The sequence below is a fragment of the Marmota marmota genome, unplaced genomic scaffold (genome assembly GCF_001458135.2).
Source record: "Marmota marmota marmota unplaced genomic scaffold, marMar, whole genome shotgun sequence".
In the NCBI taxonomy this organism is placed as follows: domain Eukaryota; kingdom Metazoa; phylum Chordata; class Mammalia; order Rodentia; family Sciuridae; genus Marmota; species Marmota marmota.
In genome coordinates, this window is record NW_025999895.1 from 240,134 (window position 1) to 254,292 (window position 14,159).

Below are 14,159 nucleotides of genomic sequence, written 5' to 3' on the forward strand. Positions count from 1 at the left end.
TCCCCGCTCTCCTGCCCCATCAAGCCCACATGTTCTCCAGACATCTCTCTGCGAGGGAGGCTCAGGACGGGGTCTTGCGACGGCCGGAGCACACGCACCCTGAGCGGCACTGTACTCGGGCGCTAGCTGGGCCAGGTTGTGCAGCGCCTTTGCCGACAGCTCTCTGACGTCCCTGGGCAGGGAGGGAGAAACGTCCCATCACAAGAGGTGCCTGCACCCACCACCCGCGGCAGCCCAGGGGTGGGAGTGCCCCAGGTCTGGGAGAGCCCAGACTCCGGCAGGCCCACGGGGCAGGGGCTGCACCTGCTACAGAGACACCCCTACAGCCCACAGCCCCGCCCAGCCGTGCTTCTCCCGCGGTGTCTCACACTGGAAGGGTGGCACCACCAACAGCAGGTATGTAGGACAGGGACTAAGCTCCCCTCCTCTGCCCTTCACACAGCCACCGGCCTGTGCCCAGAGGCTAGGCGTCCAAGCACACTCCAAAAAGGAGGGACATCATGACCCAGGGTGACAAAGAATAGCAGGAGTGTGGGTGCCTTACGAGTAGAACCCCCCCCCCCAGCAGGACCAACAGTGAGCACCAAAGCTGGAAACAAGGAACAATGTCTCAGTGGCTCCACCAGGACTCTGGTCCCACACGCTCACGCTGCTCCACGCCTGCGCCTGGAGAATCAACCCAGGCTCCACCCCACAGCGAGCAGCACCCCACAGCGAGCAGGGACACTGGAATCCCTGCAACCCGGCTACAGGCTCTCGCACCAGAGCCCGAGGGGGAGGGACGGTCAACAGAGACCTCATGCTGGACCAAGGTGCCCCACTGTGGAGCCTACCCAGGCCGGGCAGAGCCACACAGCATGACTGTGTCCACCAGCAGCAGCAGGCAGCAGTGAAGAATTTGAGGTCCCTGGAGGGGCTGAAGACTGGCCCATCCTGAAACGGGGCTGCCAACTGTCCCCTGAAGAAGCCGCTCACGACCTGGGCAGTGCTGTGTTTCAGGCCCAGGTCTGCATCTCCCCCGAGAAGCCCAAGCTGGTGGCCGCAGCACTGGTGCTCACCTCTTGCCCGGGAAGACCAAGACGGGCACGGCAGCTACTGTAACTACAGAACAGCCGCCCGCACCTGCTGGGCTTTCCCGAGAGCAGCAGGGGCCGCCCAGAGAGGCAGAGCACGTGGGGTGCAGGAGATGAGGCTGCTCTGCAGCCACAGGAAGCAGCTCCCCAGGACACAGCACTGACCCTGCACCAGGCATGGGGACTGCAGTCTGCACCCCTTCCCAGCCTGCTTTAAATCAGGACATCTGTGAGAGCAGGGGCTCGAGGCACCCACGCTCGACCCACGCTCTCACGGCGACAGGCCGGAACATACCCGTCCCAGTGGCAGATCTTCATGGCAACCAGGTGGTCTATCATCGGCCGTGTGTACTCGGGGAAGCCAGCAATAAACACGCTGAAAGAGACAAGAGGAGGGTGAGCAGGGCGCAGGAGCCTGAGCCTCACCCACGGCTCACAGGGATGCAAACCGGCACCGGCTTTCAGAGCCCAGCAGCCCCCTGCCTAGCAGCCGCCGAGAAAGAAGAGCATCCATCCACAGACAGCGCAGGACCACAAGGGACCACGAGGACTGAAGCCGCCCCGGGTAGCGCCGCCCGTCAGCAGGCAGCAGGAGCTTCGACAGGACACAGGACCCTGAGAGCTGAGCCAGGAAGAGGCCGGCACCGCGAGTCCTGTGACTCCAGTCTGCCCACAGCACACCACGTGACACGGGCCTCCCGGGCTGCAGTGTGCGCACCATGTGCCCACTGACGGCCCAGGGTGCCCGCCTACATCACACCACAAGCTGTGTGCGGCAGGTGATGCCCGTCAGTCACCCTTCAGGAAAGCTGCTGAGTGTGTCGGGAAGGGCAAAGGGCGAGCCACGGGCAGGTGAAAAGAGATAAAGGGCTGTGTCAGAGACAAAGAGGAAGCGAGACCGAGTAAGGAGCTGGCCTCCATCTGCACAGGAACGTCCCTCCCCAGGGAGGCCAACAAGGCAGAGAAGGTGGGGGGCAGAGGCAGCCCCCACCCACCAGACAGGGACCCTCCAAAGACGGAGAGACCCCAAGAGTCCGCAGAGAACAGACCTGCAGATGGTCCTGCTGGGAAAGAACCCCAGGGTCACCGTCGAGAGCTGCATGGAACAGTGCCCAAACTTCAAATCACGGCACCACCTCCTCCTCACCAAGGGCAGTCACGGCACCGCAGGACCCTGGCCATGCAGAGACCTGGCCACTGTGCTAAGCAGAAGAACCTGGACACTAACAATCATGCTCCTTCTGACTGCACTTCCAGCACATTCCACACAGGTGTGGCTGACCCAGCGGCAGTGTCTGGGCTGGCAGGATGTGCTGCTGCCGCACAGGTGCAAGTCTCTGGTGAGCACGGCGCGCACACGTGCTGATCTGCGCCCTGCACACACATTGTGTCCTCACAAGAGCTCCAGGCCGGGTGCGGCTTGGCGGTAGGGCGCTTGCCTGGCGTGCTCGAGCCCCGGCTCCAGCCCCAGCATCACCAAGAAAGCAACCAACGGAAGAGAACAACATGAAGCTGCACCGCTCGGCAACAACACGGGGCAACTGCAGAACAACCTCAAGTGGGGCAGGCCCTTCAATCACTTCTCAGACCCCAGAGCCACACAGGAGGAAGGTGAAAGGCCGGCGCAGTGGCGCACCAGCGACCCAGGAGGCTGAGGCAGGAAGCTGAGGTCCTGTCTCAAGGTAAGTGATTAAAAGTCTAAGGAGGACATAGCTCAGTGGTGCAGCACCCCAGGACTGGAGGAGGAGAAGCAAGAGGAGAAAGATAAAGGAAAAACTGACGCAAACAGAACCTCCAAGAAAAACTGCTGCTAGGAAAAGCACACCAAAAACAGCTGAGACAAACAGCAGACCAGAAAGACCCCGCAGGGGGCACTGCCAGAGACGCACTGGAAACAGAAAAGGACACATGCCGGCAAGGGGAGACCCGAGGGCCAACAGGGCAGTCAACGGAAGCCATCTCGGTGCCATCCAGGGTCCAGCAGGCAGGGAACTCTGCGGCACCAACAGCCCCTGGCAGGCAGCTCCACTCAGCAGTGATTTCAGACGTGGTCCCCACCAGGCAGCCACTGCACAATGCATACGATCAAAGGACAAGACACAACCCGGGCCCGCAGAGCCACACCTGGTCCAGCTCGCGCAGACAGGGACCAGATCTGGTCAGGTTAGGGCCCGCCAGCGCCCAACAGAGCCCAAGCTGCCTCCGCTCACAACCTTCCCAGAACACACAGGAACCCAACAGGACCCCAGGGGAACCTGTGGACAATCCCGCGAACTGTCCCCAGGGTGCTCCAAGAGGCCACAGGCACGCAGGGCAGGGCAGACAGCACCTGGGTCCACACACATTCCAGAGAGACAGGCCAATGGCCATCACCCGTCAGAGGAAGAAGGTGGAACCAGATGGCCTGGTTCTAGTCCCAGCACCAAAGCCAGGGAGTCCTCTGACCATGACCACCCGAGTCCAGGGGAACCAAGGAAAGTGTTGCAGAATGCCGAAGGAGGGGCAGGGACACACACAGGAGGAGGTGAGGACACCGCGGACAGAGCAGGAGGTGAGGACGCAGGTGTGGAGGATGGGACGGGAGACGGGTGGGAAAAGGAAGCAGTGGCTCCAGGCAGGTGTAGCAGGGGGACGCAGCAGGCAGCAGGTGGTAAAGGAGGGCCAAGCAGAAGGGTCAGGCCTGCAGGGGAGCAGGCAGAAGGCTGCTGCAGACGTCCAGGATAAGGCTGCGGTCAGCTCGGTGGAGAGGCAAGCAGAACAGGCACATTTGGCCTCGAAGGGATGCGGAAGTGGTGAGTCCGGTCTGATCAGTATGGGGCTAGCGAGGAGCAAGGGTGAGTGGCCATGGCAGGTCTGGAAGAGGCACAGGTGACATTAGTGAGCTAGGAGACAGTCCACTTGGAGGCCACCTTGATCCATGAGAAACTAGAAGGCAGGCGACTGAAAACCGACCAGGACGAGATCTGACGCTGTTCAAGGCTGCAGATGCGGAAGTCGAGGAGACTCCCCAGAGCAGGTCACCCCAGAGCAGGCCATGACTTGGCTGCAGAAGAGCAGCAGCACTCGGACACCCAGCTGTGCTCACCCAAGTCCCTCAACCCTGGCGGAGGAGGACCATGGCTCAGTGACGAGCCACTGGATCCTGTGAGCTCAGGACGGAGAAGCCGGAGTAGGCGGCCAAGGCCGAGAAGGCAGATGCACACGGCCCGGCCGGCTGCTGCAGGCAGGCCACCCCAGGAAGCAGCAGTACGCAGCCTCCTCCCTCGCCCACCCTCCACTCCTGTGCACATGTGGCACTGCAGTCTCACGGGACGAAGCTGCGTGTGCTCAAGCAGCTACCAACACAAGGCGTTTGTTTCTTTAAAGGGCTAGGACACTGAAGTGTGCAGGACACTGAAAAGACACCACAGACTGGAGAGAGCAGCTCACCCAGTGAGGGCACAGACAAGCGACGGCTGAATAAGCCTGCAAGGAGAAGTCACTGGGAAAACAAGTCCGGGGCTGCTCCCACTCATCCCCAGCGTGGCCACACTAAAGGCTGGCCACACAGGTGCTAGGAGGTGGCCCCACACCCTCAGCCACCACTGCCAGAACACGGCACAGTGCACACAGTGAAGCCCGGTCCAGACCCTGCTCCCAGACACTTATCCCAGACAAGTGGACCCGACGTCCAGACAGGCGGGCACCAGGAAGCCCGGCTGCAGCCTCACCTGCAACAGCCCCAGACCAGGTGTCCCTTGGCAGTAAGTACACACACAGACCCCACGTGTCCTCCCAAGGGAACATGCCTCAAAAGAAAGGAGCAGAGCACCTGCCAGCACCACCATGTGGACTGCACTGAGGGACTGAGCAGAGGCCAGGCAAGTGCAGAGACGAGCTGCCACTTGTGCAGAGCTCTGCGGCTGCTCCCCTGCGTGATGAAACAGGGCAGGGCTGCCTGCTGGGGGCAGGGGACAGGGGCCTTAACGCCTGGCCTGCGGTGACAGATTTTCCCCCACCAGAACATATCACAGAGGGGTAGGAAGGACAGCAGAATGACTCAGACACCATTACCCTACGTGGGCATATAACGACACGACTGGTGGATTCTACGTCACGTACAACTGGAAGGAGGAGAAGTTACATTCCATCTGTGTATGACGTGTCAAAGTGCATTCTGTCAAGTACAGATGATCAGAACAGATTTTAAATACTAAAAAATATACTGTTTAAACATACAAATAAACACACTGCTTCTTTGGAAAATACGATACATATTGAAATTGTGGATTTTCACTTTCTCCTTCCATTAAAGATTACTTTTAAAAAAAATATATTTATTTTTTTACTTTTTAGGTGTAGATGGACACAATACAATGCCTTTACTTTTATGTGGTGCTGAGGATCGAACCCGGGTCCCGCCCATGCCAGGCGAGTGCTCTACCACTGAGCCACAGTCCCAGCCCCTAAAGATTACTTTTTGTCAAAAAAAAAAAAAAAAACACATCACAGTGCACAAACTGAGCATGCACACCTGAGATGTGTCACCAGTGCTAACAGGAGAGGACAAATGTCCCTCTGTGCACAGGTCAGAGTGCACAAACTGAGCATGCACACCTCCTGAGATGTGTCACCAGTGCTAACAGGAGAGGACGAATGTCCCTCTGTGCACAGGTCAGAGTGCACACCTCAGTTGTGTCACGAGTGCTGACGGGGGAGGACAAGGACACTGCAAGGCATTCGCAGAACCTCATCTGCCCCTCCTAGGGTCTTCGGTTAGCTCCAATTCTGTCCCAGGTAGTAGAAGACCTGAGAATGTAGCCACCAGGTCCTGCATCATTGCGGCCAGAGCTGAGTGCCCGCCTTCCCCAGCATCCACAGGCACCATCTCTCACCTCTTGCCCTGCACCTCCCCGCACCCCAACCATGCTCCCTGCCCCAGTGGGCCCCTCTAGGCCCAGCCCCAGAACGCAGCTCTGACCTCCCCGTGGGGTGCAGGCCCCCTGCTCTGCTTCCTGGTGGACACCCTGCGTGAGCTGAGTGCCCACCTGCCGCCCTCGCCGCAGTTCAGGCTGACAGCGGGACCTGGCTGGGGAGGGCATCCTGGTCAAGCGCCCCAGGTGCCTGGGTATGGGTGGAGCCTGCTCCTGGGTGTGTCCCCACAGAGGCTCTGGTCCAGCAACCAGGTCCAGGTATCACCAGGTGAAAACTGCTCGAGGAGGCACGCGGGACCCAGGTCGTTTTCCCAGAATGCACGTGGCAAAGCACCCGTCACTTCTAGGTTTGACGTGGAAACCTGAGTGACAAGTAGCATGTGCCCAGGCTGGATTTAAGTGTCTGTTCCTCGACCCAAGAAAATCAGGGGACAGTGGGCAGCCACTCCATGTCCAAGAGGTGACCAGAAGGGAAACAGGACATGCTAGCACTGGAGAGACGGAGAGTGCTCGGCCCAGATGCCCCTGCAAAGGCTGAGGCCAGCAGTCACCGCTGCAGATCTACAGGGCTGCAAATCAACACTCTGTGCGTGGGATAGCAGGGCTGTCGGGGTCCACCTCTCTCACGTTTCTCCTAACTTCAGGAAACAAACTGCTTCACAAGATCACACTGTTCTTCACGTCAGTAACGGCCTGGCTGACCAACAGGAGGGGACAAGGCCTCCGTGCACAGGTGGGAGTGACAGGTCAGATGCACGGACGCAGACGGCCCGGCTAACCAACTCGGGTCACACAGGTTCTGTGCACCGCACGTTCCTTGACCAGGACTCTCCAGGGCCACCTTCCCACTCATCTGACCAACAATCTGGAGAGATTATTGAGACAGAAACGACCAGCTGCAGGACACAGGGGCTACCACCACAGGGGCCAGGGGGCCCAGAGGCCCAGGGTCAGCTGGCACCTGCAACCCCGTGAAGGGGTGCAGTTGCTCTAGAGCCACCCATGACTCCCCCCACCCCCTCCCAGACCCTCCCAGGACAGGAGTGGGCAGCAGAGCCCCCGATTTCACGTCCACACCACAGAAAGCTGCACTTCTGGGATGGGCCTTCAGGACTCACCTTATGACCAGGAAGCAATTTGCTCTGTTCCCAACTGCAAAGTAGTCGGCCGTGGTCACAATATCGATCCCATGAGGAAAAGTGCCCTACGGAGAGTGAGCGGGAAGAAGAACGGTTCTCAGGTCACCTCTGATGCTGCTCTCTGGGGAAACCATGACCTCCAGGTGGGACCACATCCACACTGCCCACCTGTCCACTGCAGCCACCTGACCACCACCCAGGCTGGCCTCCAAGCAGCGCCGACATTCAACTCTGAATCCTACCGAAAGCCTTTCCCTTAGAAAGACGCCAAGTCTCCACAATGCTGGTACGACTGACCCACCCCGGCCAGCACGGGTGGGACCCACGGCGAGGCAGGTGCTCCTGGCTCTGCACCCAGACCAGAGCCCAACCTCACATGGCCTCCAATGGTAGGACGGTGACCAGGGAGCCACCACCTGGACCACCCCAGCAGCAAGGAAGGCAGCATGAGCCCTCAGGCCAGATGGGGAGGTGGCACCTCCCCACGCCCTGCGCCCTCTGGCACGGCCCCGCAGTCTGCAGGTCACCTCTGATGCAGGTGACCTCTCTGGGGAAACATTCCAATGTCTGGAAACAACACAAATGATGAAGCCTCGACCGAACGTAGACAGCCTGGCACCGTTGACCACAGAGAGCAGCAGGGAGGCCTCCGAGCACGTGCCGGCCAGGCGGCACCACAAGGCTCCCTTCTCATGCCCAGCAGGTCCTGGCCCAACAGGGGTCTTGACCCGCCACAGAGGAGCCCAAGGCAAGCATAGCCTAAGACAGCAGGCGTCAAGGATCCACACCCCAGCCACCTGCTCCACACTTTAGGGAGACAGAGGGTCACTGAGCGCCACCTGCATCCAAGCTCCTCAGGACACATGCCACAGGGACGCACCTGCAGCCAGCGCCAGGCACTGGACACTGAGGAAGGCGATCTGAGATGTGAGTCGCCATGAATACGGGCTATTTATCACTATGGAAACCCCCTACAGCAGTGCCCTGCTTCTCAGGCTCCAGGGAGGCCACAGGGCAAGGACACCAGACATCGGCCATCGGCAGTCCCAGGGACAGGGAGGGCATCTGGCCCACAGGAACAGCTGCTCCTCCACACGGCCACCGTCAAGACCCTGCACTACCTTCCACACCATCACTGCTGCCCGGCACCTGGTCCTCAAAGGCCACGTCTCTGAGAACTGGGCAAACGGGCTTGAACAACAGCCCAGCCAGCCTCCCTGCGGGGAGCAGGCGGACCGGCGACCTGAGCTCGGCAAACTCCGCCCAAGGCTGGGCCAGCAGCTGGGGCTGGTGCCATCACCAGGGCCTCCTGGCCCAGGCCGCTGGTCTGGCCACAGCACATGCTCCACGGGCCAACACCACGGAGAGGGAGAGAAGGCCACTGCCCAGGGGAGGCCTACAGCTCACTCTGCAGAAGACAGCAGGGCCACTGGCAGCGCCCAGGGTAGTGTCCACAATGGTCCAGGGCCAGGTCCTACCCAGAGCACATCATGTGATGGGGACAGGGCCGGCTAGGGGGCAGAGTCCCTGTCCTACCAGGCAGGTCCCCTCTCCGGGCTTCCTCGCCGGCGCGGGGCAGCAGGGGCTGCGTGTGGTGAGCCGTAGCACGGGGCCCTGACTAGGAGCATGTACCACGGCGCAGAGCCTGCTCAGCATAACCTGCCCAGGACCCCAGGGCAGAGGGGCAAAGGTCTCCCCCCCTCAGGGGTCCACCCTAGGGGGAAGTCCAAATGCCACGGAGCCTGCTTCTCTCGTCCACTCGGCACCCTCCCATTCCCACAGCCTCACTCCACGCCAGGGACTAAGCTGGCTGCTCCAGATCTCAGTGTCCCCACATTAGCCGCCTTGCCACTCAGCAAGGTCTCAGCCACACCCAAATGTCCCCTCAACATGAGGGACGCAGCCTCTGAGATGCATGTTTTCGCCATCTCCCAGGACTGTCAGCGTCTGGTCTGGACTCGCTGCACGCCTGGCCCAGGAGTTTCCCACAGCTCCAGGAGCACCCTAAACCTCCACGTCCACCCCATGCTGCCCATCACACCTCTGACCCTGCCGTCCAGCTGCAGCCCCACTCCCAGCCCAAGGCCTGCAGAGTACGGCAGGCAACACCACCCCAGGGCAACAAGCATCTCCCTGCATGGCTCAGGACACCCGTGCAGAACCCTCGATCCTCTGCAGCCAGGGGTCAGCTCGCAGCCAGGGCACTGGAGCAGGTGCTGGGCATAGGCCCCTCCCTTCTGCCTCAGCCTGCAGAACCAGAGAAGGCCGGACAGCACAGGTGAGGGCAGAGTGACCAGCTGCAAGGCGCAGCTCCCGGGGGGAGCTCCCATGCGGGGCTCTGGCAGGGGACCCTATTATTTGGCCCCAGCCCAGAGCACCGCAAACTCAGTGGCCCTGTGGTCACTCAGGTCTGGGCCCCACTGGGCTAGGGCGCCACCTCTAGGGAGAGACATCAGCACCACTGAGGGTCACGAGAGGGCCAAGAGGCAGACCAGCCACGCCTTCAAGTGCTGACCATGGCAGGAGGCCCAGAGGAGGTCAGAAGGAAGAGCCACTCCTCGCTGCTGGCAGCTAAGGCAGTGCTACTGACTGACCAGGGAGGGACGGAGACCTCGGCAGGCCACCTCTCTCGGCAATGCCAGCTTAACTGAGGCTCCGCCATCCAGGGCCACGTATCACCACAGGCTGGTGCCAGTGCCCCACCTCTGGGGCCGCTCTCGCCTCCGGCTTCTTCCCGAGATGCAGATGCCTGCCCAGGGACACCCTCACCTTTCGGTCTCCTCAAGGTCATCTGCCGATCTCCTCACCCAGAACTCGTGCATCTCAACCGAGACCACCCCCGCTCCCCACACAGCGTGCTCATGGCCGTGCAGGGCCTGGCTCGGGCACCCTGCACTGTGCCCACCTGCAGCCTCGCCAACACCTGAAGCACCCGCTGTGGTGAGCCCCAGAGCCAGATGCACCTGTCCACCCAGCTTTCCTCAGGTGACTTCTCGCAGGGACCCTGTTCCCGTTCAGGTTCGTCCCTGCGGCTGCCCCGGCCCCGGCCCCGGCCCCGGCCCCGCTCTGGCCTCCGTCCCATTCTCCTGAGACGCCTGACCACAGGCCCCAGAGCCTCAGCATCTCTCCCACTTTCCTGGTGAGGCTGACCTGTGGCAGGGGTCAGGACCAGAGGACAGAGGGCACAGTGCAGGGCAGATGCAACACCATAAGCACCAAAGGGGGCAGTGGGTGCAGGACCCCAGGCAGTGTGGCCAGCAGACGCCGTGTGCTCCAAGTGCACCACCACCACCCCTGCAGCTGCCCCTGGGGCCCATGAGACAGGAGCAGGTCTGGGGACAGGCCCTTCACCCCTCAGCCCCCAGGTGGGTTCTTCTTCCACATCCAACAACAGAAGTGCATGGCATCCAAGGTCCCCACCTCCGAGCCCACAAGACGTTTCGGGAACGAAGACATGAAGCAATCTTACCTGTCGACCCACATTCTCCTGAAAGGCAGCCTGTGGGGCAGAAAGAAGAGACAGCGGTGAGAGAGGCCCAGCCGCGCACAGCCACATCCGCTGGACCAGCCCCGCGACTGCTGAGCCAAGTCCCACCCTGGACAACAGCTCCCAGGTGGCTTGTCACCGTTTCTGTCCTGGAGTGCTTCAAAACCACAACTCAGGCATCCAGTGCATAAAAATCAGACGCGTCCTAAGAGCGGCCTTCCCAGCCAACGGCTTCAGGTCGGAGCCCAGGTTTACGACCCAGAGTTCAACACAGAAGGAGCCAGCAGGCCCCAAACACTTTCTTTTTTAAAATTTTTCTATTTTTTTAGTTGTAGACGGACAGCCTACTGTTATTTATTTATTTATTTATTTATTTATTTGTTTGTTTACTTTATGTGTTTCTGAAGATGGAACCCAGTGCAAGGCAAGCACTCTGCCACTGAGCTGTGGGCCCAGCCCCCAAAACACCTTCTTGGGACTCTCAAGGCCACAGCCCATCAGTCACCGGCATTTGGGGCTGCCTCTTGGAGGGCACCTGCCCCAACACCACCTGTGGTCACTCTGGCTGGGCACCTGAATCCCGCAGGCCACACAGTGGGTCTGAGGAGGTCCCAGGTGAACTTGAAGTCCAATGCCTCCAGGTGGGTCCCTGGGAGGTTCCTTTCATCCTGCCTTCCCAGGCACGGCCCAGCGACAAGGACACCTCAGCTCTTCTTTGTCACCAGTGGGGCCTGAGACTCTTGCCAAAGCATCTGGGGCAGAGTCCTCTCTAATCAGCTGGAGACTGGCAGAGACGTGGGCCCCACAGGAGCTGGAGCAGCGCTGCCCTCGGCCTTCAGCAACAGGTGCAGCCAGAGGGCGACGCAGGAGGGCCGGAAGAAACGCCCTGCCTGGGCGGGCGCCTCCAGCGTGCCACCACAGGGCACCCCAGGGCGCAGCCCCAGCCCCAGCAGGGCGAGTGATGGGACATGTAGGCAGCTCAGAGCAGTCTTGAGCAGTGACACCGGGAGCCTTGGGGCAGTGTTCAAACACCTTCCAAACTGGAGGCCACAAGCACTCTTGGGCCCGTTCTGCGAGGGTTTCACTAAGTGCATTAAAGAAAAGGACAAAAACAACCAAGAGGCAGTGCAAACAGACACAACTCCACTTCCACACAATGTGAGGTTTCAAACGTTCAGCATCCTGGTGACATCATTCAAAGGAGGTTCCGTGGAAAAGCACAGGCCCCAGGTAGTAAGCCAGTCTTGAAGAAGAGCCTGGGGTCTCAGCCCCCTAGGTGAGCTGACCACAGCGCAGCAATCAGGACAGCGTGCAGTGAGAGGCGGCACACATGGCTGATGGCCCGTGACAGGACAGACGGCTCAGAACCCCGGCCAGAAGCAGAAGCAAAGAAAATAGTAATGAGCAGTACGGGGTGGCGGGCCCCAGAGGACTCCAAGATGAGGATGAGAAGACGGAGCACAGTCACAGCCGTAACCGCCATCCAAACACCTGGATGAGCACAGGCGACACTGAGAACGTGAAACTCAGGAGAACACGGTCCAGTCAGAACTGGCAACGGACCTGGGCAGGCATCACTGACCAGAGGCGCCCCTGTGACCAACAAGACCTGCAAAGAGGCTCGCCTCTGGTGTCCACGCTCAGAGAGGACGGGCAGGCAGGAGGACACACCGCAGAACAGACACATCCTGCGGGGGTGACCCCCAGCTGCACGCTCGCTCGCTCGGCACTTGCCGAGAAACAAGAACCACACTCTCACGTAAAAGCCCAGCCCTGGCTGTTCACAGGACTCCGTGCGGGAGCTCTGACTCCTGGCTGCGGCTTGTGGTGCCTCTTCACTAGAGCCCGGAGACACAGAGAAGGGCCAGGGGCCACACGCTGCTCCCCTCCCTGCTCAGGAGACGAGGAACCCCATGACTAGAGAGGACAGGGGCCCTGAGGTGCACAGCAGGACCAGGGCCACACGCTGCTCCCCTCCCTGCTCAGGAGAGAAGCGACAGTGCTGGACCAACAGACCACCGAGGAACCCAGTGGTGTGGCCGTGGTCGCCCAGCCAGGGCAGCCAGGGCCTGATGGTCAAGGCTACAATGGCATGGCTGGCCGGCCATCAGGGCCTCAGGTCCCGGCCTCACTCAGGGAGCCAGCTCCACAGCCTTCTCGCCCTCTAAACCCGGCACCTAAGCAGGCTGGGAAGGAGCCTGGAGGCCACCGTGGCCTGGCCTAGGTGCACGTGCTGGCTGAAGCCTGAAAAAAGCACCCCACTGTGCACCTCCTTCAGGGAGCGTCACTTCAAAACACACTGGAGACGTTAAAGCCTCCCGGCAGAGTGGACCTGGGGCCCTCAGGGCGGCAGGGCCTTGCAGTGCTGGTCAGCTCCCAGCGCCAGAGGCCGGCCCCGGGAGCCCAGGGGTTAGGGAGGCAAAGGACCTTCCTGGTGTTCAGTGGCCTCTGGTGGAGAAGGGTAGAGACCGGGGCCACAGACCAGTGCAGGCCAGCAGGGCGCCCAGGCTTGGGCCAGCCTGTCCCACGGCCAGCGTGTGTGCACAGGTGCTTGTCTGTCCCTCCACACGTGTTCATATGTGTGCACTGCCTCCTCCCTGGGAGCGAGCCACCAGAGAGCACCACAGCCACAGCCACCACCCACCAGGCAGCAGCCCGGCACCCACAGCAGGGCCCTGGGCACACCGAGTGCGGTGCTGAGCGCTGGGGAGCCACGGGGTGGCCCAGCTGGGGGTGCCACTGCCATCCACTCTCCTTTCATGGCCACAGCCCCCATCCTGAGAAGAGGCCACTGCCCACGCATGGCAGAGCGGGAAGAGACTGATCACAGTGCTGCCCTACAAGCTGCTTAAGCAACTCTGCTGTGGATTTTGGTGACAGTGTCAGTTCCAGAGCTAAGTAGTGCTCCACCACTGCCCTGTGCCCATCTTCCTGGCTCCCCACTCCCCCACCTTCCTGACCTTCCATCTCTCTACCTCTGCTTTCCCCATCTTCCTGGGCTTCTCTGACTTCCCCAGCTGCCCCCTCCCCGCTCTCCTTCCCCCTCTCTCCCCCTCCCCCTCCCCCGGCTAGGCTGGGCGGCCTTGTGTGCAACGTGACACTAACGATCCCACCACGTGCTGCTGCGCTGGCCTGGCTGTCTCCTGTGGTGCGGGGGACCCAGCAGTCCTTCTCAGCTGGAAGAACTGCCCTTGCTCCAGGTCTCTTTGCAACCCAGCCTGGCAGGAAGTAGCCCTTCACGCCCGGCTTCACATCTCGTCCTCAGTGCCCCTTGTGGGGGCACAAGCACCCTTCCACTAATCTGCTGAAAACCCCAGGAGAGCATGTTACAGGTGCCGCCCTTGCACACAATCTGGTTCTCGGTCTCTGGGAGGTCAGCTGCATCGTGTACTCCTCCACCCCAGACCTGAGAGAGGCGGCCACTTCTCCACAGGCCCCCAGAGCTAAGTGCCCACCCTCATGGAGCAACCCATGCTGGCGGCCGTGGCAGGGAGCACAGGTGTCTCTCACTGCCTCGACCAGGCTGAAGCCAGGTGCACACGTGGGG

At 61.0% G+C, this 14,159-nt stretch overlaps 1 protein-coding gene across 2 annotated transcripts in view; it reads right to left on the reverse strand.

Moving 5' to 3' along the window:
- The window catches only part of Tbcd (tubulin folding cofactor D), a 103,064-nt gene that overhangs the window by 22,666 nt on the left and 66,239 nt on the right, over nt 1–14,159 (reverse strand). For both annotated transcript variants that reach the window (XM_015503999.2, XM_048796793.1), the window contains exons 16-19: nt 10,595–10,624; nt 7,105–7,190; nt 1,369–1,449; nt 99–172 (exon numbers count right to left, since the gene is read on the reverse strand). In XM_015503999.2, coding sequence (XP_015359485.2) covers nt 99–172; nt 1,369–1,449; nt 7,105–7,190; nt 10,595–10,624 — 271 coding nt within the window. The remainder of the gene's footprint in view (nt 1–98; nt 173–1,368; nt 1,450–7,104; nt 7,191–10,594; nt 10,625–14,159) is intronic.